The 27,831-nt window shown below is 38.2% G+C and overlaps 1 protein-coding gene across 16 annotated transcripts in view; it reads left to right on the forward strand.

The window, feature by feature from the left end:
• BAZ2B (bromodomain adjacent to zinc finger domain 2B) overlaps positions 1-27,831 on the forward strand; it is a 242,880-nt gene that overhangs the window by 79,547 nt on the left and 135,502 nt on the right. For all 16 annotated transcript variants that reach the window (XM_067549392.1, XM_067549391.1, XM_067549407.1 and 13 more), the window contains one exon: positions 27,453-27,608. In XM_067549392.1, the coding sequence (XP_067405493.1) occupies positions 27,455-27,608 (154 nt within the window). In that variant the 5' untranslated portion in view covers positions 27,453-27,454. The remainder of the gene's footprint in view (positions 1-27,452; positions 27,609-27,831) is intronic.

Genomic DNA, 27,831 nt, shown 5'->3' on the forward strand with positions numbered 1-27,831 from the left:
AGAAACAAACAGTAGGTGGTAAGTGGTGAAGGAGGGCATCCATGATAAGATCAGACACATGCATAGGTTACCCATGATACCACTTAATGGTTCCAAAACATTTGAAAAGTTTTGTTTTTATTTTTTGTTTATACTTATTAAAAACCACATTCCCTGACTGCTTTGGGGCCATCACTTGGCAGATTTCTTGTAACTCAGAGTTTGTTTCAAGTTCTGTACCCTTACATCTAGAATAAACATGGGACCAGATTCAGCTCTGCTCTAAAAAGGAGCAAATCCATTGACTTCAGCGGAGCTGCACTTATGCCAGTGATGAATTTGTCTCTGACCAATTTCAGTCGAGGTATAAGCATGTGGAACTTCACCAAAGTCAATGGAGTTCAGTTTGGCCCTGACACCAAGTGGAGATTGCCTTCATTTTGGAGAGTACCAGGTGTCAGGAGATGTTTTTCAGTCAGTACTGAAAAACTGTTCTGTGTGGAGGGCTCAAGGCAGCTGAGGATAACTGCTGAGTTTGGTTGGCTAGCTTAGCTATATTACTGATATTCTTTCTGGTCATTTTAGATGTGATCTTTCTTTTAACCCAATCTCAATATTACTTCTAAAGTCCTACCTACTGAATCACTGAGATAAATAAAAAGGCTGTTTAAGAATATGGTCTGTTTCACATTGCTTTTTGAGTGTCTGCTTGGTATCAGTTTCTTGCAGAAAATACCTCTACCTTCTTCCATGCCATCTCCTAGATATGCAGTGCCCTTCTTGAGCTCATCCACAAGGCCGCTGCCCCTCTGCAGTCCTGAAGACCCACTTTCGCTGTGCTCTGTGGGAAACTAGATGCCTAGTGATGATAAGTTTGAGGAATAATTGAGCATATCACGTATCTCAACTCACCCAATCTTTCTTCACACCTCCTTGATTTAGTCTCTCTCTGTTTTCCTGTCTTTCTAGGGAGCTTCTTCCTTCTTTTTCATCCACCCCCACCATTATAGCAAGCCTTTCTTTTGTCTGGGACAGCTTGGAGGTGTCTCTTTACCATTTGCCAGAAAAGATAGAAAGCAGTGTGAGCTGCTGCTATCGTTTGAAGCGTAAGTGCCCTGTAATTTCAGCACTCCTCTCTACTGCTGGGGCAAAAGTGATCTGATAAAAATTAGACCTAAATTAACATTCATTATTAACAGAACCCAGTGCATCTTCTCCTTCTAAAGTCTCTCCCTTTTCCTCTCCTTGTTTGTCTTCTCTCCTTGCACTTCTTATTTTCCCTTTGCAAAGGACTGTTCAATGATATTGCTCCTAATACTTCATCCATTTGTGTCTGAAGGAGCAGCAGAATGAAAATGATGTGATCATGATCAGTTTAATTCCTTGTTTTTGCTGTGCCATGGGGAAACACTATGTGCAGGACTAGAATAGGAGAGCTTCCATTCCAGCTTGGGCCAATTGATTTTTCTCCATGTACCAGTGACCCAGCAGCAGATATTGGTGCTACTTGCATGTATAGTGACCCAGTTTTTAAGATTCAAAACTGGGATACCTGTTACTGAGGTGGTGGTGGTGGTGGTGGTGGTGGTGGGGGAGGAGTTAGTAGTGCTTCATTTGGAAGCATGAAGTGCTGAAATTGTGATGGGGCAGAGAGTGCCCACTTCTGGCACTGGTTCTGGATTTCCATACAGACATCTGACTGGGGCACTCTTGAAAGGCTGAGCATCCATTTACCTAAATCCTTCTGTTGGCCACAAGGAAAACTCGAAATGAATTGTCTAGGGCTTTATCTCAAAAGGCTACTGGAAAAGTGTAGCCAAATTGAGGTGTTTGTGTAGAAACCTTAAGATTCCTGCTACCTGCCAGCAAGAGGTGCTTGCGGAGTCCAAAATGTATTTCTGAATGTTCAACTAAATTAAACAGGGTGCCAATCTCTAGGAGCTGGAATGAGCTACTAAGCGAGCTGGAATGACCTAGGAGGCCAGCTGATGCTAACAGGCCAGTTAACTTTGTGTCACCTGATGGACAAGAGATAAAATTCATTGTCTTGAATTGTATAGAATTGAATAAATTACTAAGAATTTTACTTTGTTCTCTTTAGCTATAATGTAAATCAAACCGCTAATGTTAGAAGTAATGATGTTGAAAATTCTCTTCTATGGTTATCTCAAAATAAAACAGAATCTACTCCAAAAGCTGCGGTAGTAATGGCCCTTTCAAGTGTGAATGTAGAACCTTTGCCTATTAGCCTCTCCTAAAGTACCCTGCTAAGATTTTGATATAAGGTCTGAGCACCTCACTGTTTCTGGGCAGGATGCATGGATTGATATTTTCCTGTGAATTGTTTTGGGGAAGAATCATCCCTTTTGAATTTTTGAATGGAAGGCATAAATATATCAGAAATTAGTTAACACAGACCAAGACCTGTTGAAGGGAGTCAAGCCTACTATCATCCTTACCTCCAGTCCTGCAGAAGACTTGTCATGTGTTTGGTTCTCCATGGGTTTACGGAGACACGCTCTGCAGCGTCCCAGTCTGGCAGATTCACAGGGAAATAGCTCCTGGATTAATACTGACCCAGTTGTCTTAATTTGTATGGGTTGCCCCTTTGCACATTCAAATCCTATTACACAGGGTGTGGGGACTAGATGTTAGCCATCCATACTATTCTAGATGGAATTGTGCTGTTGTATTTGCTCAGACCCTCTACAACAGTGTTTCTTAACCTGGGGGTTTAGAGGGGTCGCAAGTGCAGATCTGGTATTGGGGGTGGCAAGAAAGGCAATTGCCTGGAGCCACAGGGACGCCATGAAACTAAGTTACATGCCTCAGCCCCGTGGGGGTGGGACTCAGGCTTCAGGGGTACAGTAGTTTGGAAAGGTTAAGAAGCACTGCTCTACAATGTTCCTCAACTCCTTTGAAACTAAGATCTATAGGTTAGAAGGGGTGCATTCCCTTGTGCCTGTACTTTTCAAAAATCTCACATTCACCATGTCATGCAATACCATTCCCATGATTTAAGGGGCTGTGGAGTCTTCTGCCTAACTTTAGCTCTCTTGTAAGTTGTTCCAGCAGAGGGCCTGATGTTGGGCCTAATGTGATAGAAATACAAATGACTGTTCTTTGTTAAGGTACATCTACTTAAAAATGTTTTGTACTCGCAAAATATGGCAGATATCTATATTCAGATATATGCTGGCTGCACATTTTTGGTTTTGGGGAAAGTGGCTGAAACCCGTAGTAAGAGTGGTTTGATATCTTTCTTTTTACCACAGGAAGCTAAATTGGTAGGAAAAGGAAAACAGAACAGAAGCGTTGGCACATAATATTTTGTTAATATATTTCATAAGTTCAGTTACAGTTAAACTGACCTAGAGTGTGTTGACTCTTTTTATTGGAAATTTTTTTAATGAAAGAAACACATTGTTCCTTTATCTTAAGAGTTTTAGAACATCCCTGAATACAGTCTCATTCTCTGAATACAGACCCTTTTCTGTTATATCTGAGATGCCTCAAAGTACAAAAAAAAAAAAAAAGAACTTTTAGTCTGATGCACACTAAACAAAATAAACAGTAGGAAATTGGGCACAATAAAGATATTATTGCCTATTTTATTACTACCACATTATAACCTTGACATTCATCTGGATATTTTCTTATATATAAATGATCAAATGTCTAACAGTGAAGGAAAGCACATTGGGTTCAATAAATATTCTGTGACAAGAATGAATACAGCTGCAGATATCCTTTTAAATTTGGCATCTTTGTGTTATCAAATCAAAATTTTTGGTATGGACCAGCAAACATACCTTGTAGATTATGTGCAGTACTGGGCATTTTTTCTCCAACATCAAGGGAAGTGACTTCTCCCACCCTGTCTAATGTAGCCAGGCTCTAGACAATATATGAAATGACAAGCTTGTCACTTTTTGTTCTGACTGTCAACGCAAAGAATCAAACTGCTGTTATGGCAAGCCTTGTGGTATACTACAGCTAGATTGTAGCATGTAATGAGGCTCTGCTAATGTCTTTGTTCTTTAAAACTTCTACTAGTCCAAGAAGGCCTGGAGGTATTCTGTGTATGTTACCTATATACACACACAATATTATAAATAGAGCTAGTGGTGCTACCTATTATTAAGGTTGTACAACACTTCCCATTATAAGACCATGCTTTTAGTTGCTTATAACTTTGCCCAACATTTTCTGTTTAGTTTGTAACTTTCCATGCTGGCTATCTGCCTCATGCTGAATTTTTTTCTTTTGGAAAATGTTAGTTAAAACAGTTCAGAAGTTAGGGAAAATAAGTTGTTTTATCCCCATGGCAAAAAAATATTCTGATGACCTTTTCTTTGATAAGCTCTAGGGCTCCAATGATCTGGAGCAGGGACTTGAAATTGCCCTGAGTTGATCTCTTGCCATCCTTGTGAAAATCCACCCAAATTTGGCCAAGATGTGAGTCTTTGAAAAATTTCAGTTTGTACATTCTCAGTAGACTTCATAAATTTTAGCAACTAAATTTCCTCAAGAATCCATCTGTACCAGGCATGCTTTAGTCTGGAGTTGAGCACGACATTCAAATGCCGTAAGCAGGAGACCTTCCTTTCTCTTCCTGCAGTCCCCTGCCTCGCACTTTCCAACTTTGGTAACAAATGAAGCAGGAGTCTTACTGACAAGTTGTCTTCACTACATGACCCTGATTAATCCCCAGTGTAGGTCCATCCTGTGTACTGACTGAGGCAGAGGGGCTGGAGGAATAATAATGTCTGATCATGTAATTAAAGATTGTATCATAATGCAAGGGGGACAAGTTAGGGTTGCATAGGCAACCTTAATTTTGGCATTTCCTAGCTCTTGAGTTTCTGACTTTGAAACCATAATAATGTTAATTAAGGTAGTCTTTTGCATTTTATATATGCTTCATGCTGTCATCATATTTCTCTGAGAAATCCTTTTTTAAATTCTTACTTTCATACAATACTAGTTGTTTAGAATATCTTAAAATATGTCAATATTGCATAACATAGTTGGCCACATAGCTTGTGGAATGCACTGGCAAATGTGGCTGGTGTTAATGAATACTTTGATATTATGTTTGTTACTTTTGTGGTTTTTGTGTAAAATACTTAAAAAAAAATTATTTCTGTGTCAAACTATTCAGTTAAACAGAATGGAATAAGAATTAAAATGCAGCTAGAATGCATTCTATAATTGTCCTTTTTTCCCCACATCTCAGCACTCTCGCTGTTTTTCCTTTATATATTATGACTTTGTTGTAAGCACTAGAGACTAAAGGTGAAATCCTGGAATTTTACCATTAATTTCCATGAGGTCAGGAATTTTACCATTAATTTCCATGAGGTCAGGATTTCACCCTAGAAGTATTAAGAAAATGTCCATGGAGTCTGAGTCTGATCCTACAAATGCTTAAATATGTACTTAACTTTATTGATGTAAGTAAAGGTATGTGCATGTTTGTAGGATTAGGCCCATCGTCTGATATAGAATTAATACTGCATTTTTAAAACTTGCAATAGTATAATCTCCTATGTGAAGAGATTCAAGATTTCTGGGGAAAATAGTATGCATTTTGGAGTCTGCCTGCTAGAGACAAAAGTGTGGAAACCTGTGGATGGATTATTGCCTTTTGGAGAGCTGTCATGAGAGGGAAATGATGGAACTCTACCTTTCCTTTTCCCTTTCTGTTCACTCATTGGGAAAGCTTAATTGTTAACCATTAAAAAGATAAACCATTACATTTGAACTGCTACATTTTTAATGGTTGTATAAATATATTTCTTATTATTAAAAAAAAAATAATCCAAGAGTAATGTGGCTAAATCAGCTCTTGCAATTAATTCTGCTGATGTTCCTAAACAGATTACAGTCCAATTAGATAAATCAGTAGAAGCTGCAGATGATCTGCACTTCTGAAAATCAGGGCCAAAGTGGTTTTTAAGATAGGCACCAAAAACTAGGGCAACCAAAATCAGTGGCCACTGTTGCCAGTGATGGACCTGAGTCTGTGTTTGTCTTTTAATATCAGCAGAGTGCCCCAAATAAATCTTGTATTTACTCTAGGACCATCTATTTTCTTTATGTACACTTAAAATACTTGGAGGTAGTGTATTCTAACCACACTGTACTATGGTGGTTGTTCTGAAAACACTTACTGAATACTTACAGGAAACTATTTCTTGAAATTTTAAGAAGCAAGATCCTGAGAGTTGTGTGGAAGAGCAATATTGTAAGAACTAAATTTACTTGTAAGTATGGTAAAAAGACAAAATGTAAGCACTTTTAATGACAAGATTTTGCCCTGTAGTGACTGCTAATGAGTTAAGTACGTTAAAAAATGCACGAGAAATCCTTTATAACTAGTTCCTGAGGCATTTCAGAGATTTCTAAATCGCTGTGGGAATTACTTGCCTTTCTACCAAAAGCCACACAATACTGTAGAATTTTGTTTTTCATCAGTGGTTAGCTTACTTCTGATGCCACTGAGAAAGATTAACATAGTAGTTATTTAGAAATACAGCATCTGTTTGAGTTCCACCTTTTACTAAAATAAATATGTATGTTTAATGGAAAAGAGATTTTTATATTTTAATAGAATTTTCATAAATGAAGATACATTTCAGAAGGTCCAAAACAGTCAGCCTTGAGTATTCACAAGAAAACTTTGTAGTGAAAGCTCCAGATGATATCTCTTGCTCTTAGGATTGAAGCCTCATGAAGACAGGTTTAAGAAACCATGGAAAACGCATATGACAGTCAAAGTAACTAAGTGCGGTAACATTCATGTTGTCCTATATACTTACAAAACTTGACACAAAATAAAGGTCAGATTTACATTCACAAGACCCAGGAAATTAATTGTCTTGATTTAGAGGCCAGATAGAACTCTAGGCTCTGTAAACTGTTTTATGTCCCTTGCTTTTGCAAATAAACATTACATTGCTGGGACAAAGTTTATCATTTTGTTTTTTTCTATCTGTTGCTAAGGAGCATGTCTTAGAACCATGTAATTCTGCGTAACTAAAAATCTCAAGTTTTTTCACTTTTTGTTAGAACTAGTGATGTCAATTTTTTATTGGTATGTGAACTTTACTCTGCTTCTAGTTTATTCAGAATGTTGATTTTAAGTGGTGTATTTGAGAAAACATATTGATCTTGATATTCTGTACATACACTTTGGCATCTAGAACTCTTTTGGAGTTGTGGTCTAAAAGGTTACTGGCCCAAAATTTATTTTGTTTAGTGGTATAAAAACAGGCATGTTTTGTCTTTAATATTTCTGCTTTTAACGTTCCCCTGACCTTGGTATTGGAGCATTTTTTCAAAGTGTGATTTACATTTCTTTACTCCCGCAACTTGATGCTATTGGAATCCAATGGTGACAGTAAGGTACCACAAATCTGTTTACTGTACTGTCTGATAATGTTTTAATTTGAACAGGGACACTATTGTGGACTGTAGCAAATGCTTTCTTTCAAATCAAGAAAAATGTTATATAGTAATCTCTAGAGTTGAATGGGTATAATATGTAATAATGAATCATGAAAGTACTGGTTGAATTGGGGAACAGGAACCATATTGATATGGATTTAATGTGTTGGTATTGAGATGTTTATAGATGTTTTGAACTTCCTTGGTGATTGTTACATGTTAACGTAGTTGGAAGGATAGAAATGAATTGATAATCCAGGGTTTTTAGAATTTCATTATGTGGATGGGAAAACTTGCTATTTTAATTTCTGCTAGGATGATAATACTGGGCAAAGAAAAATTGGTGTGTGTAATAGATTTGCAATAAGAGGAACATCTAGATATTTTAAACAAATTATTATGAAAGGTTCAAAGATTTTGAAGAATTTAGGCATCTAATTGTTTTCAGTATTGAAGGACTCTGACTCTGCAGAGAAACTGAAAGATGGTCTTGTACATTTTGAAGGTGATGGTGAGTTTTCTGTTCTTGTTGCCAAATTTGGAGCTAATAAGGACCAAATGTTTTAAAAATATTAGTTCTGGAGAAATGAACTAATTCTCTATTATGGTATAAAGATGAACTATCATTAGTGTAACTAGTCTAATTAGTGTAATAGACTTTCAGAATTATTCAGTGGTCACTCTAAACTTGCTTAATTTAAGAAATCAGCCTTAACTTCCCTAAAAGGATTAAATTGTGCATTCTTATATGTACTCTAATGACCTTGGTGAGACAAATATTTAGTATTTTGAAGCACTTGGAGAGGAAGGTGATCGGGAACAGTTACCATGGATTCACTAAGAGCAAGTCATGCCTGGACCAACCTGATTGCCTTCTATGATGAGATGACTGGCACTGTGGATGGGGGGAAAGCAGTGGACATGATATACCTCGACTTCAGCAAAGCTTTTGATACGGTCTCCCACAGCATTCTTGCAAATAAGTTAAAGAAGCATGGGTTGGATGAATGGACTATAAGATAAATAGAAAGCTGGCTGGATCGTCAGGTTCAACGGGTAGTGATTAACGGCTTGATGTCTAGTTTGCAGCCAGTAACAAGCAGAGTGCCCCAGGTATTGGTCCTGGAACCAATTTTGTTCAACATCTTCATTAATGATCTGGATGATGGGGTGGACTGCACGCTCAGCATGTTTCTGGAGGACACTAAGTTGGGGGAAGTGGTAGATACGCTGGAGGGTTGGGATAGGATACAGAGTGACCTAGACAAATTGGAGGATTGGGCCAAAAGAAATCTGATGAGGTTCAACAAGGACAAGTGCACTTAGGATGGAAGAATCACATGTACTGCTACAGACTAGGGATCAACTGGCTAAGCAGCAGTTCTGAAGAAATGGACCTGGGGGCTACAGTGGATTAGAAGCTGGATACGAGTCAGCCTTCTTGGCAACAAGGGCACACTGTAAAGGCATATTGGGCTGCATTAATAGGAGCGTTGTCAGCAGATCAAGAGAAGTAATTATTCCCCTCTATTCAGCACTGGTGAGGTCACATCTGGAATATTGCGTCCAGTTTTGGGCTCCCCACTACAGAAAGGATGTTGACAAATTGGAGAGAGTGCAATGGAGGGCAATGAAAATAATGAGAGGGCTGGGACACATGACTTATGAGAAAAGGCTGAGTGAACTGGGCTCATTTAGTCTGCAGAAGAGAAGGGCGGGGGGGATTTAATAGCAGCCTTCAGCTACCTGAAAGGGGGTTCCAAAGAGGATAGAGCTAGGCTGTTCTCAGTGGTGGCTGATGACAGAACAAGGAGCGATGGGTTAAAGTTGCAATGTGGAAGGTCCGGTTGGATAGTAGGAAAATCTTTTTCACTAGGATAGTGGTGAAGCACTGGAATGGGTTCCCTGGGGTGGGGGTTGAGGGGTGGAATCTCCATCCTTAGAAGTTTTTAAGGCTTGGTTTGGCAAAGCCCTGACTGGGATGATTTAATTGGGGTTGGTCCTGCTTTGAGTAGGAGTTGGACTACATGACCTCCTGAGGTCCCTTCCAATCCTAATATTATATGATTCCATAATTTGGTTTCTATTTTGCATTAAATTAAGCTTTCTGGATTAACCTTTGGTAACTTAGTCTGCTGGTTTCAACCAGTGCGCTTATTACAAACACAGAGAAACAGGTTTTTAGACTTCTTTGCCTAGCCAAAATCACAATTAATACATGAAAAATCAGAAAACCAGACTAACAGAATATAACAGTCTAATGTGAGCATTGCTACCTTAAATACACTCATATTCATTAAGCAACTAAATTTTTATTTCTCTTTCGGTCTTAAAAGTTTAAATAACCTTTGGGATTATATGTATGGCCTCTAGCACACAATGCTATATTTATTTTAAAAATAGTTTATTCTGCCAAAATGTCAAGATTTAATGAAAGTGCTTCACTCTGAAGGCAGTGCAATTGCTTTAACATCTGAGTCCTTTGACAGCTCCTGCGTTTGTGCATGACGACTGTCAGATGAAAATTATTTTGTGTGGTTGTGAAATGAAATATTGACAAATTTTTTACTAAGTTATTTGTCTTGAGAAATCAAGTATAAAATCATCATCATCATCAAAAATGTGTAGTCCACTTAGGATCATTGCACCAGCAAGAGTAACCATAGTTGATGTAAACACAGCAGGCATTGTGTAGTGAAATTCCCAGATCAGGTTTGATCCTGCAAATCCACAAATCTCTGGGGCAGCCTCATAGGCGGCACCAAGTAGGGTCAGGAGTGCACCTCTTTGTGCATAAATGGTGAATGACTACTAGTAATCTTTCTCAGGAGAGCATATGCAGCTGCAAGAAATTAAAATTGCTTAGTCAGGTTAACTTTGTCTTGCTAGATAAAATAAATATATCGGTAAAGTAACAGTATCAGGTAAATGCAGAACCAAGACTTTAATGAAAAGTCTTCATTTGGTTCTCCTTATAAGAACTATGTTTTGTTTTGATAATTCTTTACACATTAATGAAGTGACTGTCATAGACTCATAGATGTGCAGTGCTGAATGGGACCTCCAGATGTCATCAAGTCCAGCCCTCCGTGCTGAGACAGGACAAGTAAACTTAGACCATCCATGCCAGTTGTTTGTCGAACCTGTTCTTAAAAACTTCCAGTGATGGGGATTCCACAACCTCCCTATTCTAGAGTTTCACTACCCTTCGCATTAGAAAGTTTTCACAATATCGAACCCCAGTTGTGGGTTGGAGGCAGATTTAGGAACCAGGATTGAAGCCAAGGTCAACTGGATTGGGAGTAAAGCGCAAGCAGGGAAGCAGAGCTGGACTGGACTAGAGTAGGAGAGAAATAAAGCTTGGGAACAAGGCAAGCACAGAAGTGATCACAGCTGCAGACATAAGCGTTGAGCAGCCAGCTACCTGCTGCTGGTCTTAAAAACATACCTGCTGGCTCCCTTCAGCCAATCAGTTGGTCCTACCATAACCCGGCTGAGCTCATTAATCTGCCTGCAGGCTAGGCTGTCTAATCCCCAGGCTTAGCTAAAGGAGCTCACTTCTGACAATTATCTCTAGGTGCTTATAAATAGATTATTTAATAATTTGTTCCAGTATCTTTCCAGGTATCGAAGTCTGGCTGACTGGTCTATAATTCCCCGGGTCATCTGTGTTCCCTTTTTTAATAAGTACTATATTTACCATTTTCCTGTCCTCTAGGACCTCATCTGTTCTCTGAGTTCTTCAAAATGATTGCTTCAGCTAATTGCTGATTTGAATACATCTAAGTTATCTAAAATTTCTTTAATTGTTCTTCCTTTGTTTGGCTTGTGTACCTTCCCTCTTGTTAATATTAATTGGGTTGAGTATCTGGTAATCATTAACCTTTTTAATGAAGACTGAAGCAAAATAGGCATTAAACAGCTCATCTTTCTTGATGTCATCAGTTATTAGTGCTCCTTCCCGGCTAAGTAGACGACCTAAACTTTCCTCCTTCTTTGTCTTGCTCCTAATATATTTAAAGACCCTCTATTTATTGCCTTTTATGTCTCTTGCTAAGTGTAACTCATTTTGTGCCCTAACCTTTCTGATTTTTGTCCCTACATGCTTTTGCTATTCTTTTGTATTCATCCTTAGCAATTTGTCAACATTTCCATATGTAGGATTCATTTTTGATTTTCAGGTCATTAAAGAGCTCTTGATGGAGCCATACTAGCCTTTCTGTTCTTTTGATCTTTCCTTCACATTGGAATAGTTTGCAATCATGCCTTGAGAAAGTGTGAGATCTCCTGAACTCCTTTATCCTTTAGATTTTCTTCCCATGGGACCTTACCTACCAGTTCACTGAGTTTGTTAAAGTTGTGCTTTTTTAAGTCCATTGTCCTTACTCTGTACTCTTGCTCCTTCCTTTCCTTAATATCATGACATCTTATCATTTCATGATCCTTTTCACCCATGTTGCCTTTAACCTTCAGACTTCAACCAATTCCTCCTTGAGAGTCAGTATAAAATCTAAAATGCAGCCCCTCCTGGTTATTTCCTCCACCTTCTGAAACAAAAATTTGGTGCATTGAGTATTTGAAAAAGCAAGAATCTAATACTACCTTCTCACTAGAATAGAAGAGACTAGTACAATGAGGGAAAGTGCAGTGTAAATGTGCACTCATACACCTAGTAGATTCTAAACTTGCTCTGTCAAATATGAGAAAAGAGCAGGGCATTATTGTGTACAGTTAATGTAGACTTCTGTTTAATGTGCAACTGCCTTAAAAACAAACAAAAATGTTAAGAAATTAATGGGATGGAAAACATTCTATAAATGCCATTCTATAAATCAATAGTATGCTTTCACCTGGAATACTGTGTTCAGCTCAGGTCACCCCATTTCAAAGGACATAGCAGAAATGAACAACATTCAGGGTCAGGCAATGAGAATAATTAAACATGTCAAAATTCTTACATTAAGAGATATTGAAACATTGGAATATTCATGTTGAAGAGGAGATAAATAAGAGAAACATGATAAAAGTATAAAAAAGCAGGTCTAGTCATGCTTTCTCCAAATGCAAGAGGTCATTCAGTGAAATTGAAAGGTGTATGATTCAACACAGATAAAATACTTTTTCCACAAAATTAATAATTAGCCTGTGGAAGTCATTGCCAGAATATATTATTGAGGACAAATGTTTAGCAGGATTCAAAAAAGGAATTGGACATTTGTGAATAAAAAGTCTTGAGTTGTAATAGGGCATATCTGTGTATCACACATGCGCACACAAGGTTTAGAAGGCATGTAAACCCTCATTCTTCAAACTATAAATCAACCTCAGGACATTTCCTGTGGGTATGTCATCCCAAAATTGCCTACTGTAGGGTTTCTTGTACCTTCCCCTGAAGCAGCTGGTAATGGACAATGGTGGAGACAGAATTTTGGACTAGGTGGTCTGATCCAGTATGGCAATTCTTATGTTTCTACTTACATCCAAATTTTGATTCTGATATCAGTGTAGTAATATTACTAAGATGTTTTAGAACAATGGTGGATTATCATGTTTATTGAAAAGTACAATTCAGAGTATGGCTCTTTGAATACACCAAGGTATACCAAAATGTTAGGTTAAGAAACACATTCACTATCAGTCTCCTTAGGACTTAGTTTATGGCTATAGGGCTTCTCATATGGCGATATGTGCATGAGCTCATGATTGTAAACTGTAAGACTTAAAGGGACTTTCATAACTGCTCTAAAAGGCATTTGGCCAGTAATGGCTAAGACAAGAAGTCATCTCCTTTCTAGGCATAGGGGCTATAGAGTACAGAAGGAAAGGAATTTATTCAAAGTATTTTCTGGTTCCAAAAAAACCCTGAGAATATAAACCTGTGTTGGATCTCAGACTTCTAAACACCTTTGTGAAATCACAGAAATTTAAGATAACTCTCTCCCAGCTTATAATTCCATTGTTAAATTCCAGTGATTGGTTGGTGGCCCTCAGGATGCATACTTTCACGTCACCACTCACCCCTCACACAAGAGGCTTCTTCATTTTACAGTATCAGGATCATTCCCAGTATTGAGAGTTCACCCTTAGCCTCTCACCTGCCCCACGAATTTTCTCCAAAGTCCTGGCAGTAGTAGCTGCTCACCTTCAGCAGCTGTACCTTGACGACTGGCTGTTCTAGGGCTTGTTATACATTGATGTCCTCTCTGCAATGCAGACAGCCATGTCCCTATTAAACAACTTAGAACTTCAGCTCAAACATCAAAAACTCCATTTTGACTCCAGTTCAAGAGGTAAATTTTATAGGAGCATCTCTGGGTGCTGTGACATCCAGCGCTTACCTTCCTGTGGACAGACTTATGACACTGACAAGCTTTATTGCCAAGAGTCAAACAAGCCCCAATATGAAGGTTAAGAAATCTTCTCCAACTGTTGGGTCATATGGCAGCTTGTACTTTCATAACACAACACCTCAGGTTATATCTTTATTGGTTCCAGGGGTGGCTCAGAACAGTCTATAGCCAAAATAGACATGGTCTAAACAAGTTGGTGTCTGACCCTAGTTGGGTGCTAGACTCATCAGTTGGTGGAACGAGCCTACCAAAGTTCATGCAGGATTTCCTTTCACCCAGCCTACTCCTACCATCAATAATTTCAGATGCATAATTCATGAGATGGGGAACTACATAAGGATACAAACCGTCCAAGGCAAATAGTTTGCCTCAAGAGTTTCTCAACACATGAACCTCCTAGAATTATGAGCAGTCAAGAACATCTGTATCCATTTCTTTCCCTGAATTAGGCTAATCTGTGAAAGTCATAATTGACAATGTAGCCTGCATATTCTACATAAATCATCATGGAGGGCAAGCCCTCTTTATGACCAAGCAGTAAAGCTATGGAGTTGGCCTATATCACATCGGCATTTCAGCCTTTTATTCTCTATGTATGTTGAACATCATTGCTGATTATCGGACTAGACATTTCCTCCCAAGATTGAGTGGGTACTGGATCCTAAAACAGATTTTCCTGACCTGGGAGTTTCCCGAATTGGACCTCTTGGTGACCACTGTCAACAGAAAGTGCAAGAAAGAGGAGGAGATGTGACCCGTCCGTGCCTAGGGTAGCCACCTGAAAATGCCAAGGTCAGGGCAGGCTGTAAAAGGAAAACAGAATCTCCGAGCACTGGTGGGTGACACTGAAGTCAGACTTCCCAACCAGCCACAAACAGTGCTTCTGATTCACCACACTGGTTATCAAGAAGCCAAAATAAAAATATACACAGCCCCCTTTACTGCATTTCAGTCTCTGGCTCCCAATCAGCCACTAAGTCCAGTAAAGAGACCAGTTATTTAAAACACTCTGCTCTTTACCAAAAAGGTTTCTCCTGACCCCAAAGGGTCAGCCATAGTACCAGATCAATATAAGTTTGGATCTTACCCAAAATACCACGCTGCCAGCCAATCCTTTAGTAACTAAAACTAAAGGTTTATTATAAAAAGAAACAAACTATAAGAGAAGTGTTAAAGGATTAAAGCAATCAGATACATACAAATGATTTGAAAGTCCATATATATCAGGTTTCTAGAAGAATTGTGGAGTTTGCAGGCTTGTATAGTCCCTCTGGTGTACATCCAGTACCTGGATGGGTCTCAGTCCTTTGTTTCACAGCTTCTGTTCAGTTGTAGATGAGTTGATCCAGAGGTAAATGAAGGCTGGTGACTGAAGACAGAAGATAAAATGGATGTTGTGCAGCTGCCTTTTATGTCCTTTGGCCTTTGCCATGCTGCTTGTGGAAATTTATAGGAATAAGATGGCGTCCAGAGTCACATGAGTAAGTCCTGGTGACTCATCAGGTATATCCCTAGCTTCTCTCCCTAGGGTGATTCTCCCTGTGAATTTCCTTAATGGGCCATTAAGCAGGCTAGTGCTGCAGCTATCCTTTCTAGGGTGTCACCCAGAAACACAGTACAATATGAAATACAGATAAAATACAGATATCCATACCTTCCATTACACCCATAACACATGAACATAAACATTATCATCTTACTTAGCACATTATAGCCTTTCTAACAGTACCTGACACGGCATATCTCACATGAATTATGATTCTGACGTACTGATGTTAAAAAATATAATAAATGCCTCCCTAATCCAGCCAGCGTGACAGATGTCTTTCTCATTCCTTGATAAGGGGCCTTCTCTATCCATATTCTCTGATACAGTTGATTCTGAGAATATTGAATGAGCTCAAACAAGACAAAGCCAGAGTTCCAACTTGGCTGGAGCAGGTCTGGTATCCTTACCTGATTCACCTTGCTTCCTGTCCAGGGTTGCAGCCTCCAATCATTTTTCATCTGATGTCAGTACTCTAGTGGGACTCTCCATCCGAACCTGGCCATCTTCCATTTCAGAGCTTGAATGCCTCTCTAGGATGGAGGTTTCCTGTTTGACAGAGGTACAAGAAGTCCTATTAAACTGCAGAAAGATCTCTACCAGACGGACTAACCTTGAAAAATGGAAGAGTGACAATTTTTACTTAGGCATTCTTCCATTCCCTCTGTTTTTGATTACTTGTTGGATTTAAAGAAGTCAGGTCATATTTGGGGTTGGGGAGGAATTTTCCCTCTGGTCAGATTGGCAGAGGTTTTTTCACCTTCCTCTGCAGCATGGGGCATGGGTCACTTGCAGCTTTAAACTAGAGTAAATGGTTAATGCTCTGTAACGTGAAGTCTTTAAACCATGATTTGAGGACTTCAGTAACTCAGCCAGAGGTTAGGAGTTTATTCCAGGAATGGTTGGGTGAGGTTCTGTGGCCTGCAATGTGCAGGAAGTCAGACTAGATGATTGCGGTGGTCCCTTCTGACCTTAAAGTCTATGAGTCTGAGGTCTTTCCATGAGTTCCATCAGAGTTAATTTGACAGCTATTACAGCCTTTCATTTCCCTGGGCAGGGGTTCTCAGTCTTTGTTCATCCCACAAATGGTAAGATTCATCAAGGAGTTGGTTAACCTTTTCCCGCAAATCAGAGAGCCTGCTTCCATATGGGATTTGAATTTGGCCCTTAAGGGTATATTTACACAGCAAGCATCCCAGCCAGCCTTGGGCTTCTGCTACCATGCTAAAAATAATGGTATAGATGTTGCAGGACTGGAACTCAGGCTCTAAAGACTAGGAATGGAGTGGATTTCAGAGGTCGAGCTCCAGCCCAAGCAACAACTTCGAGGCACTGTCTATACCGCTATGTTTAGAGCACTAGTATGAGCCCTGCAAATCAGAATCTGTCAACTTGGGTGAGAAGGTTCGCTGCTGAGGGCTGTGTAGACGTAGCCTAATTTCTTTTGAAACCTCCCTTTGATTCACTAGCTAAGTATTCTCTGCTGCACTTGATAACGGTGTTCTTAATGGCCATCACATCTGCTCACACAGTTGGGGAATTTATTTATGGACATTGATGGCTAATTCCTCCCTTCCCCCTTCATTTTTTTCTTTCAGAATAAAGTATTATTATACTCACATCTCAAGTTCATATCTAAAATATTCTCTGATTTCCATTTTAGCCAAGTTATCCACCTTCCTGTTCTTTTCCCAAAGCCACAGCACATAGAGAGGAAGTTGTCCTCTATACTTTTGATGTTAGAAGGATGTTAGCCTTCATTCTGGACGGAACCAAACCATTCAGAAAGCCTTCTAGACTGTTTATTTCAGTTGCGGACCAATCTAAAGGATCCACAATCTCCACCAAAAGACTTTCAAAGTGGGTTTCTAGTTGTATTCCTGTTTACCAGGCTGCTAATGTTCACCCCCTTTGAGAATTTGCCCTTTGCCCATTCAACAAGATCCCAAGCTAACTCAACTGCACTATTAAAAAATATACTGACAAACTGATATTTCCAAAACGGCAACCTGGGCATCAGTGCATGCTTTTTCCAAATGGTATGCCCTGGGACATGCCTCTAGATCAGATGCTGTTGTTGTAATGGCAGTCCTTTCTTCGTTATTGTATCCAGCTCCTACACTCTAGCCTCTGTCAGGGAATACTGCTCATGAGTCGCGTGAAGTGGAGTACTCACAGGGACATGACTCAAAGGAGGAGAGATTACTCACCTTGTGCATTAACAAATTCTTTGATATATGGGTCCCCTATGGGTGCTCCAGTTCCTGCCTTCATTCCCCTCTGCTTTGGAGTTTCATCTCATGGGCCAAAGAGTCACTGCTACTCAAAATGTCGAATCAAAGATGCATGTGCACCTGAACTAGAGTCACTCATAAAGACACACATCTGAAAGAACTCCAGTTACGGTACACTCTCTCTCTCTCCACACATACAGACCCCTACCCCTACACCGGAGTCCCTCATAAAGACACACATCTGAAAGAACTCCAGTTATGGTAATCTTCCCCTCCCCTCCCCCCCCCAACGTGACAGTGCAGCACCTGAGGAAGATCAGTTTAATGTTGAATAATTTGGGTCAAACCATTGCAAAATTAAAATTTTATATCTGTTTTTTGATAGAAAATTTAATAAAAATTGAAGTTTTCCCATGAAAAGTAATTTTGATAGAAAATTCCTAATTGGTTCTAATAATGATGGTTATTGCTAACAATAACAAAAGGTTATTTTTAATCTAGGTCTTTGTGACACCTGTCCTGCATCTAGAAGTTATCCTTTTAATTATTATTTGGAATTACAAGGATTAGGTAGAATAGTGGGCCCATCTCAAAAGGACTGGTCCTTCACATCTGGAGCCTTTAGAGTTATTTTTCTGGGTAGGTCACTGGTATATAGAACTTGGATGTCTAAACCTGGAATTTAGATCTGGATGTCTAAACCTGGAATCTAAACCTGGAATCTAGAATCTAAATCTGGATCTCTGAAGTCAATGGAAGTTCTACCATTTGACTTCTATAAGAGCAGAAGCAGGACCCTAGTCCTTAGTGAATATTAGAAGGCCATTTCACAATTTGGCATAATTTTATGTAGCAAATAAATCTCAGGTAAAATCTAGGGCTAGAACTGGAGATGGTTTATAGGTTCTGACTGAGATTTGTTGGAAAACTATTGTGGAGAAATTTTCTCAATAGCTGTCCACGATATATTTGGCTTCCACCACTTACAAGAATAACATTTATGCATACATTATTTTAAAAAATGGATGCACAAATGTCTGAAACTTAGGTTGATTTCTAGATAAAGATATTAAAATAGTTTAGCCAGATATACAAAGAGGAAAATAATTTTTTCGTCCATACAAAACAATTGCTTTTGAGTTGATTCCATTTGCCAAATATCCCATGGTAAATTTCTGTGGCCATATTCTGAACCCCTTGGGGCTTGTTTCACTAAAAGACCTCTAAAAATTCTATATTTTATCCTGATTCCATTGAAATATGTCCCATCATCACCTTTTAGTAAAGTGTTATAATAGCTGATTCCTTATTAGTTAGCCTTCTCCCTCTGCCAGGGCAGTGATGCCGAATTTAGGAAGTGATTCTGCAGTTCTTTACTTGAATGTGGCTGTTAATATGGATAAGGACTATTCATTTAAGAGTTTGCTGAATCAGACCTTTAGTGTTTGTGATCTCACTGCTGATTCCGTGGTTATGAATTATGATGCAACAAACAATGAATTGTTTCATCACTGAATGAATCAGGCGGGATGATTGGAAAGGAGAAACCTCTAGAGAAATACCAGCCAAATGTGTCAATACACCTTTGCTCTTGCACAATAGATCCTGGCTCTCCGGTTCATGCTGCTGTCTTTTGAGAACACGAATTAAAGGTAATTAATGCTATTCCTTGACACAAGTATATTGGTAATTGGCATAATAGCAAAGGAAATGCAGAAAATCTACAGGAAATTTTTTTAGTTTTGCTAAAACATTTCATTTTTCGAGCATTCCGTGTGTGATATAGTGTGTGTGTCCTAAAGAGGAGTTTTTAAAGGAAGTGCTAATGCTATGTAAGTTGTTCTGAAAGGTGATATTGCTACAAATATTGCCTTTGACAGTAATAATACTTAGCACTTCTATGGTGCTTATATTTTTGAAGCACTGTACAAACCGAAATCATTAACACTTATTAACAATGGCAACACACTTACTGAACTTAAAAAAAAACCCAACCTCTTTAGGCAAAAAAAGAAATAATCTATCATTGGGATGAAGGCCTAGAAACAGGATTTGCATAGTGGTACTCTGCAGGAACTGGTAAAATGGCATTCTACCTCATGCCCAGAGCTGTGGCTGTATGAGAGTTTGGACAGTGCATCCATGTCATTGTGGATTCACTGGCAGAGTCTAGTTCTTTCCTCATCCTCCAAACCTCTCTGTTCCACAGCAGACCAGAGTCCCGACTTGCTGCTGGCATGCAAGTTGTGTAGATCCACCCCCTGCCTTGTGTTGACTTTCTGCAGTCACTCACACTTGTCCCCTGTCTTTTGGGGCGTACACCTTCTGGAGAGGGTGGGAGCAAGGTTTGGATTGTACTTGGTAAAATGAGTCTAAGCTTCAAGTGTTTGACAGGATTCATTCAGTATTTATATCAAATGCTTGGAATATTCAAATCTTTCCAGATATTTATTGCTACTATATGTATGAGTGTGGCACTCTAGCTTTGGGGCTCCATCCTGTGAGGGGCTGAGCATTCTGGCCTGATCTAGCAAAGCACTTAAGTAAGTAACTTTTAGTATGTGAACAGCCCCATCTACTTCATTGGGAAGAATTGATTTCTTACATTTACACAATATGATTAAATACGTTGCTGGATAGGGGGCCAGGGCTCAAGAACTTTGCAGGATTAAGCCCATGTTAACTGTCAAGTAGCTGCTTGTTATAAATTTGATAAGTAGAAATTTGACTTTGGCCAAAAAAAAAAAAGTGTATTGTGTATCAATATTAACCATTGCATTCTGGAATTCTTGTCTTCGTTGGGTTAAAGGTTAAAACACAGAAATGTCTATATGATCTATTTGAACATCAGTAGGCTTATGTATGAGTATTGCTTTCTGCACAGCTTTCAAACATCCTACCATATGCTGATCTGTGCTGCTATATACATTGATACCTCCTTGAAAAAGAATTTGTCAGTATCTGATCACAACTAAATCTTTTATTTTTAATACATAAAAGAAAATGCAGTTATTAAATAAAGTGTTTATGTAGTGTAAATGTGTGTATTATAAAGTCTTAATTTGATGAGAGATTTTTGTCCATAGATATTAAATATAGTTTTAAAGAAACTGTATGAGGTTTTAATTACTGGAACATTTACCTTATACAGTTAGTTGCTAATTTACTGGTGTGAATATATTTCTTTTCAATTGGACTTGGAATATTTTTGTGTTTTCCATTATTATGCATGGTAGTTAGGAGGCATTTAAACAGTTTTTTGCAGATAAAAGGAGACAACTAATGCTTGCTTATAAAAAGATGTATCTAGTTCCATTTGTTGTCCCTCTACATTTGGTTCAGCTGCATTCACAAATTGTTATTAATTTACTTTGGAAAATACAGTTAATTAGTAAGCAGCCAGGAAGATAAATTTGCACTCATGGCAGCAGTTTGTGCCAGTTTCCCTAAACTCTCTAATGCACACTTGGGAAACAGAAGTAATTGTGTTCTCAATTTAATTTCTGTGGTTGAAGTTGTATTGTATAAAATGTGTAATTTTTAATAAGATATAAAAGATCTAAATAGTTGGCAACACATACTGTAGGTCAATAAAAGATTAATATATAATTGTTGAAATTTACAAAGAGAACAGTGGCTTTTTGTAAAAAAAAATTTAAAAAAAATTTTTTTTTTTTTGGTCCATAGACTTGTTAGTTACAGAAGACATTAGGGCTATCATCTAATTATTGCTGATCCTCATTAATGACTCTTTCAGGGATTATCTCTTACAGTGCAACCATCTGTTGTGGTTTAGAGTAATAAACTAACTAAACACCATTAAGGTTTTGCCTTAACTTAAAAGCAAATTTATGTCTCTAGGAGCAGAACAGATTCTCAAACTCCTGTCAGAAATGTCAGTATTGTATTGTATTAAATTTAAAAAAAAAACCTGAATTGAAGGACATATTAAAAGCAACAACAACAAAATTAATGTAAAGGGCAGTTTTTGTAAATCAAATTATTGTTTCAATTATGACATATTGTGTTACATTACCAATACCATCAGAGAATTTGTGTCTTAGTAAAAATATTAATAAAAATAGGTATGGAAAACAATTCTATAAGAAGTAGCTTTTCAAATCTTACAGTATTTTTGAGGCTATCTTACCTATATACTATATATAGTATATAATATAAGGTATCATAAACTTTGGATGGCATATAAGTGGTTTGAAAAAAAAATCACCTACTTGTACAATTGATTAGATTGAGGAAGCAGTATTTTAATATTGTTTTTATTGCATTCAAGATAAACAGAAAGAGGAACAGTTTTGTAAAGGAGATGAAGAGTATGAAATGTTTTATCAAATAGAAGTAAAAGGGAAACTATATTAAAGCATAAAGTTTTCAGTAGACATGAATGCTTAGTTTTGTCGTTCCTTCTGCAAATTAATAGTAATGAAAAATTTTAAATATTGTTTCCCTTACACACATCTACTAGTAATTAGCTAAAAACCAAACACTAATATTCTTGGCAACACATTGGTTTGAACATAACTTGAATATATCTAGAGTAGTAGGCAATTGATTTATTTTTCAATGAATATCTGGATACTTCACACATGTGCCCCCGTAGTTTGTAGAATCTTTCTTAGATGTTATTGAACTGATGTGATATTTTTGTAGGTTAAGGCAGATTCAGACTTCGCGTGTTGTATCTTTGTTGGAAGACAGTAGACCTAGGATAAACTTTTTGCCCACTATAGTCATCTGTATTCTGTATATTTAAATCCATACTAGCGAGTTGGTCCCATGGGGCAGTTCCCAGAGGATATAGTAAAGGATTAACGCTAAAGGTTTGACTACACAGTGGGGTAATGTGCTCTAAGGGGATATGATTTCTAAAGTGCTCTAATGTGTTGCGCACTATTTTGTTCATGTAGAATCTGCTGAAGCCCTTTAACATAGTACTGTTTCAAACAGCACTACATTAAAGCACACCAACAAGTTTTACTTTATAGTTCTGTTTGAAACAGCACTATATCAAAGGGCACTAGCAGATTCTACATGAACCAAATAATGTTCAACACGTTAACATGCTTTAGATCACATCCCCTTAGGGTGAATTACTCCACCATGTAGACAAGCCCTAAGTAAGTTGGCAACTTAGATCATAAAAAACCGTGGAGGGAGTACCTCTAGTTACGGGTATGTAATGTCAGCTCCATAAGCAAAGGAGAAGTGAGCTTGACTGCAAATCATATTTAAAGCATCTTAAATATATATTCTGGATTTGTTCAAAATCAAATGAAAATACTAAATTATTTGCAACATGGAATACTGCATTTGATTGCAGGTATTGCAAATAGAAATTTTAATGAGATATTAAAGTATTTTCTGCCATTGATTATCCTTAAGAGAAATTTTAAGATTTCAAGTGCAGGGTAAAGAACTTGTAGTGTACATTTGCAAGAGTTTCCCAATGATGTTTTGTAATGAAGTTAAGAACTCATTTAGGTTAGGTTCTCATCACTTCTTTCTCAGCTATGGAGTGTCTCCTTTAGCAACAGTCTATGAAGTGTCTTATTTATAGAAACCCTGAGCAGGTAGATTGAATTTAAAATCTGAGCTGCTTGCTTTAATAATGTCATGCCTTGGTGAAGTGTCTAAGGTCAGGAGTTATGTGGTGTTTTCACCTTTTGCATCTTGTAAAGTTAGCTGTCCTGTAGGAAAAGCTTTTGTAGCCTAAGTAGCCAAGAGGTAATTGAGAATTTGACACTACATGGAGCTATCTGATAGCCTGTTTCTGTATTTGTGGATAGGATGTTGTCTGATCTCCTGAGGGAGCAAAGTTTCTACATAATAAATCAGATTGTAAAGAGAAAAAGCAATAAGCTGGTTCAGTGGTTGGCTGTGTGTGGGGCTGCTGTTTTGAGTTTCTATAAAATGAAACTAGTTCCAGCTATATTAAATTAGTTTCCTAGTTACAGAATTTCCATTTGGGGAGCTTAATGTCTTGTTTTGTTTTCTATTAGCTAACCATGGATCCATAAATTCTATTTCAATGCCCTATAAAATTGCTACATGTTCATTTCTGTGTAATTCCTTTTTGTTCTTTATAGGTAGAAGTATTAGGATGCCTTGTAGGAGGTACAACACTCAGGGAAGGCATTAAGGAAGGTCATTCATTTTTGTCAGGTTGACTCAGAAAAACATAGGAAATAGTTAATTATATCATGTTGGTTTTGAAGGTCTTGGTTTACTTTGTATACAAGAGGTTGAAGAGCTATCATTATTAGTTCAGTTTAAAAGGGTGCAATTTTTACTCCTACGGATCTGAAGCATTTTTGCCAGTTATTTTACACCTCCTTCCTTTAAAATTTATCAGCATGATAGTTCTAAGGAGATGAACTTGGTTTTTACTAGGTTCCTGCCCTTTGAACCATTGGGGGTATAGGCTGTTAGTTTGTTCATTAAAGTTTCCTTTTTAGAAGCTATCAGGTGTTCCTAAAAAGTGTACGAAATTCAGGCTTTAATGATGGAGGACTCTTATGCAGTGCATCCCCATCTAGAGTTTCTGCCTAAGGTGATACCCAAGTTTCAATGGAATCAAATTCTGTTTTGTTTGTGTTTTCCCTGAAAGCCTGATAGCCTGCCTGAGGTGCCTGGATAGCCTAAATTATCTGCTAGTGCAGCCTTTTATTACTTAGAAAGGACCCTTTCTGAGGTCATCCCATTTGTTTGTAGCCTTTGAGACAAACTCTAAACATTGAACTGTCTTTGCCTAGAGATTATCCAGATGGTTTATTAAGCTGTGAAAAGTTTTAACACCAGAAAGACTTAGGTAGAGGTTTACAAAGCCAACTCCAGGATTTAGCCACACAATTCTCATTGAAATTAATAATGCTGTAAGGCTGCAACTTGTATTCAGAGGCAGTTTCATGAAGGAGAAATGAGGATTACTTACCTGGAACTAGTATGGTTCAAGTATATTGTATATACAAATTCATGTCGATATTCCATTTTCCCCTGCTTCTTTGGCGTATTCTAGCTAGCTTACAAAAAGTAGAGGAACTGAGCAGGATCAGGGAAGGATGGTCTTTTTGTGACTCTGGGATATCACATTCACAGGTCAGTGTGTATGAGCCCACTAATGATTAAACTGTCTTAAGAACTGCTGATTGAGTTGCGTAGCACATAACTCCTATAAAGACCCATATTTGAAGTATTCTGGTTACACATAATTCCACTTCCTTTCCCTTTGGATGAAGCAGTTTTTTTTGCCCCTGTGTTTGTACTTAAGCCATAAGGAACTCAAGCAAGCTTCTTTAGCGCTCATTGTCTGTGTTATGCACTGGTGCACACACACAAGCTTGTTAATATAGCATTTATTTACCCATGAATGCTGGGCTGCTGGTGTTGTGCTTTATTTTTTTATGAAAAACAGCACTGAATTATTTATCTTTATACAAAAAAAGTCAAGAAAGAATAAAAAGAATTCTATGGACTTTGAAAAAGTATAATCTTAGAATTAGAGACAGCTATGCTTATAGCTAAACTTCAATTATTTACAATGACAGTTTATGATTAACAATGTGTTAAATATAGTCAGCATTTAATTCATCCCAGCTGGTCTAAAATCCTTACTTCTGAGCCAAATCCTGTAAAATAGTATACCGGACTTAAAGCCTGTGTATTGCCTGGGACCTGTAGCACAGCTTCCAGCAGTGATATTACACAGCTGGTAGTATATCAGTTACACCTACTGTTTGTTTCCTGCTTAACCCTTACCTTCTACTGCCTGTATAGCAGAAGAAATTGTTTATTTGTGAAGGAGTGGGTCGAGGTCCAAGTGGAGATGCTCTGTGTGCTGGCCTCCCAAATAGTCATTTGGGAATTCATCAGTTACTAGAGTAACTGGCCTTTTACAGTTAATGAATTATTACTATTTACTTAATTGGTTGGTTGGAACTGATAGTGTGTCTGCCCTGTACCATATGCACAGTAAAGGCTTGTTCTAAAAAGCTTAAAGGTGAGACTGTATCACTGAGCTATTGTTAAGGGAGGTCAGGTGGCTTGTACTCAAGTGACCTGGGATCCCCATAAGGCTGTCAGCCCAGCCCAGGGTTTGTTGAATCAGACTATCAGCTCTGAGTTAGAGGGGATTCCACAATGATGGGGTTGTCGCCTGAAGTGGTAGGTCTAACTATTTTTAAAACTAAAAGGTATCAAAATTCTTAATGAAGGTTTACAGGAGGCCCCAGAACTATTGGAACTGACTCTGGGTTTTCCCTGTTTCTGTAATAATAGATCAACATCTTGGCGCTCAGGGAACTGACATTGTGATCCTCGCTTCCACTCTATCCTGAATCTCCTGCAGATTTGACAAACTGCCTTAAATGATCTTTTGGTGCTGTTTTCCATGGATTTGCCGTTATATTTATTCTTTCATTTGTCTGGATGTAACTGTTATAAATATATTTGAGAAATTAATTTTTCAATAGCCTTCAATATTTTGTTGGTATTCATTATTTGTAATGATATATTTTATTTTCATCTGTACACTAATTGAAAAAAGAGGCCCTTAAACTTTGTTCTAGATCCGCGGTTCCCAAACTCTATCGCGTTGTGTACCACCAACATAAAACGCCACCACCTGTGAGGGCAGGGCTGGGGGGAGCAGCCATTGTGCTGCTTAGAGGTGGGGCTGGCGCTGCAGCGGCTTCTGGTCAGGTACTGGAGTGGCTTCTGGCCAGCCGCAGTGTGTCTGGGGGAGAAGGGGGCCAGAACACCGGGCCACCATGCTACTTGGGGGCAGTGCTGCTGCAGCTCCTGGCTAGTCGCTTTGTGTCTGAGAGTGAGGGGGGCAGAATGGCTGGCTGCCGCGCTGCTTGGGGGGTGGGGTCGGCACTGGAGCGGCTCCTGGCTAGCCCCTCAGCAGCAGGTGGATATGTACCGTTGGGAGGTGGCCTGCGTACCACCGGTGGTACGCGCACCACAGTTTGGAACCTCTGCAAGATGCTCCATGACATGTTTAAAAATGTTTTATACTGTATGTAAACATATATAAAAACTCAGCAGAAAAAACATTTTAAGAGCTTTACAGTGAGGCTCCCACCAGAAACCTCACAATCCCTCACATTTTGGGAGAATAGATGGGCCATGCAGCATGCCCTGGACATTGTTTCAGACAAGCAGGGAACAAGTTCCAAAGCTTAGGAGCTGTCTTGGAGAACATACTGCTAATTGCCTCAACTTTCTCTCATTGAAATGGGATACTTCTGCTGATTGCATATACGGCAGCATGGCACAGGAAAAGAAGCTATCCTTTGGATAAGTAGGTGCCATACCATTTAGTGCATATATAGTGCATTTCATCTGCTCTAGCTTGCAGAGAAGATGCAGGATAAGAGGAAAGGAAATAATTAGCTTATTGAAAGCAGCTACAATTTTCATTTTAGTAAACTGTTTTATTTAATGTTTAACATTTTACAACGCACAAGTTGTATTCACGTCAGTTACTTTTTCTTAAAATGTAGTAGGCACAGCTAATGCTTGTGCAGTTACATCGTTATATAGAAGAAAGTCATTAAATAAAGTAAGAATCAGAAAAAAAACCCAACTTAAATAAATTATTCATTGTATAGCAGAATTATCTAAAAATTTTGCATGGTCCTTTTAATCTTTGCAGAAGATGATTTCCTGATTCTTTTTCTTTATTTATTTAGCTTTTTGATAGATTATAAATTTGTTTAAAGAGTTATCAAAGAAATAAATTAAAACAGCTTAGGTGTAATTTCATGTATATTTGTATTTTGGTGGGTGGTTTCCCTACAATTCTCCTGACATTCATTTCCTTTAATGGCGAGAAAAATATTTGTTCATTTTCTTGTGTTCTGTTTCTTACAGACATGGAGTCAGGAGAGCGACTAACATCATCATCAGCCTCCTCTACTACAGCTACTTCGTCTCCTGCATCTTCTACACCTTCTGTAGCTTCAGCAGTTTCAAAAGGTGGCCTTTCCACTGGAGCTGCATCACTTAATTCCACAATCAACACATGTGGTAAATATTCTTAATTAATTATACTTTATTAATTTGCATGTATGTAACATATTTTATTAGATTATTTCAGAATGCACTGTATGCATTACAGGTTTAAGCATAATGACAAGGTAAAATGGTACATCAAATGAAAATCTTTAAGACAAAGATACAGAGTAAACTGCGTATCAGGCAGGAGTTGTTTCTGTTTTTGTTGTACAATAAAACCGATTACCTCCAAAAG

This window comes from Emydura macquarii, unplaced genomic scaffold (genome assembly GCF_026122565.2).
Source record: "Emydura macquarii macquarii isolate MOO-44397 ecotype Brisbane River unplaced genomic scaffold, CSIRO-AGI_Emac_v2 contig_1253, whole genome shotgun sequence".
NCBI lineage: Eukaryota > Metazoa > Chordata > Testudines > Chelidae > Emydura > Emydura macquarii.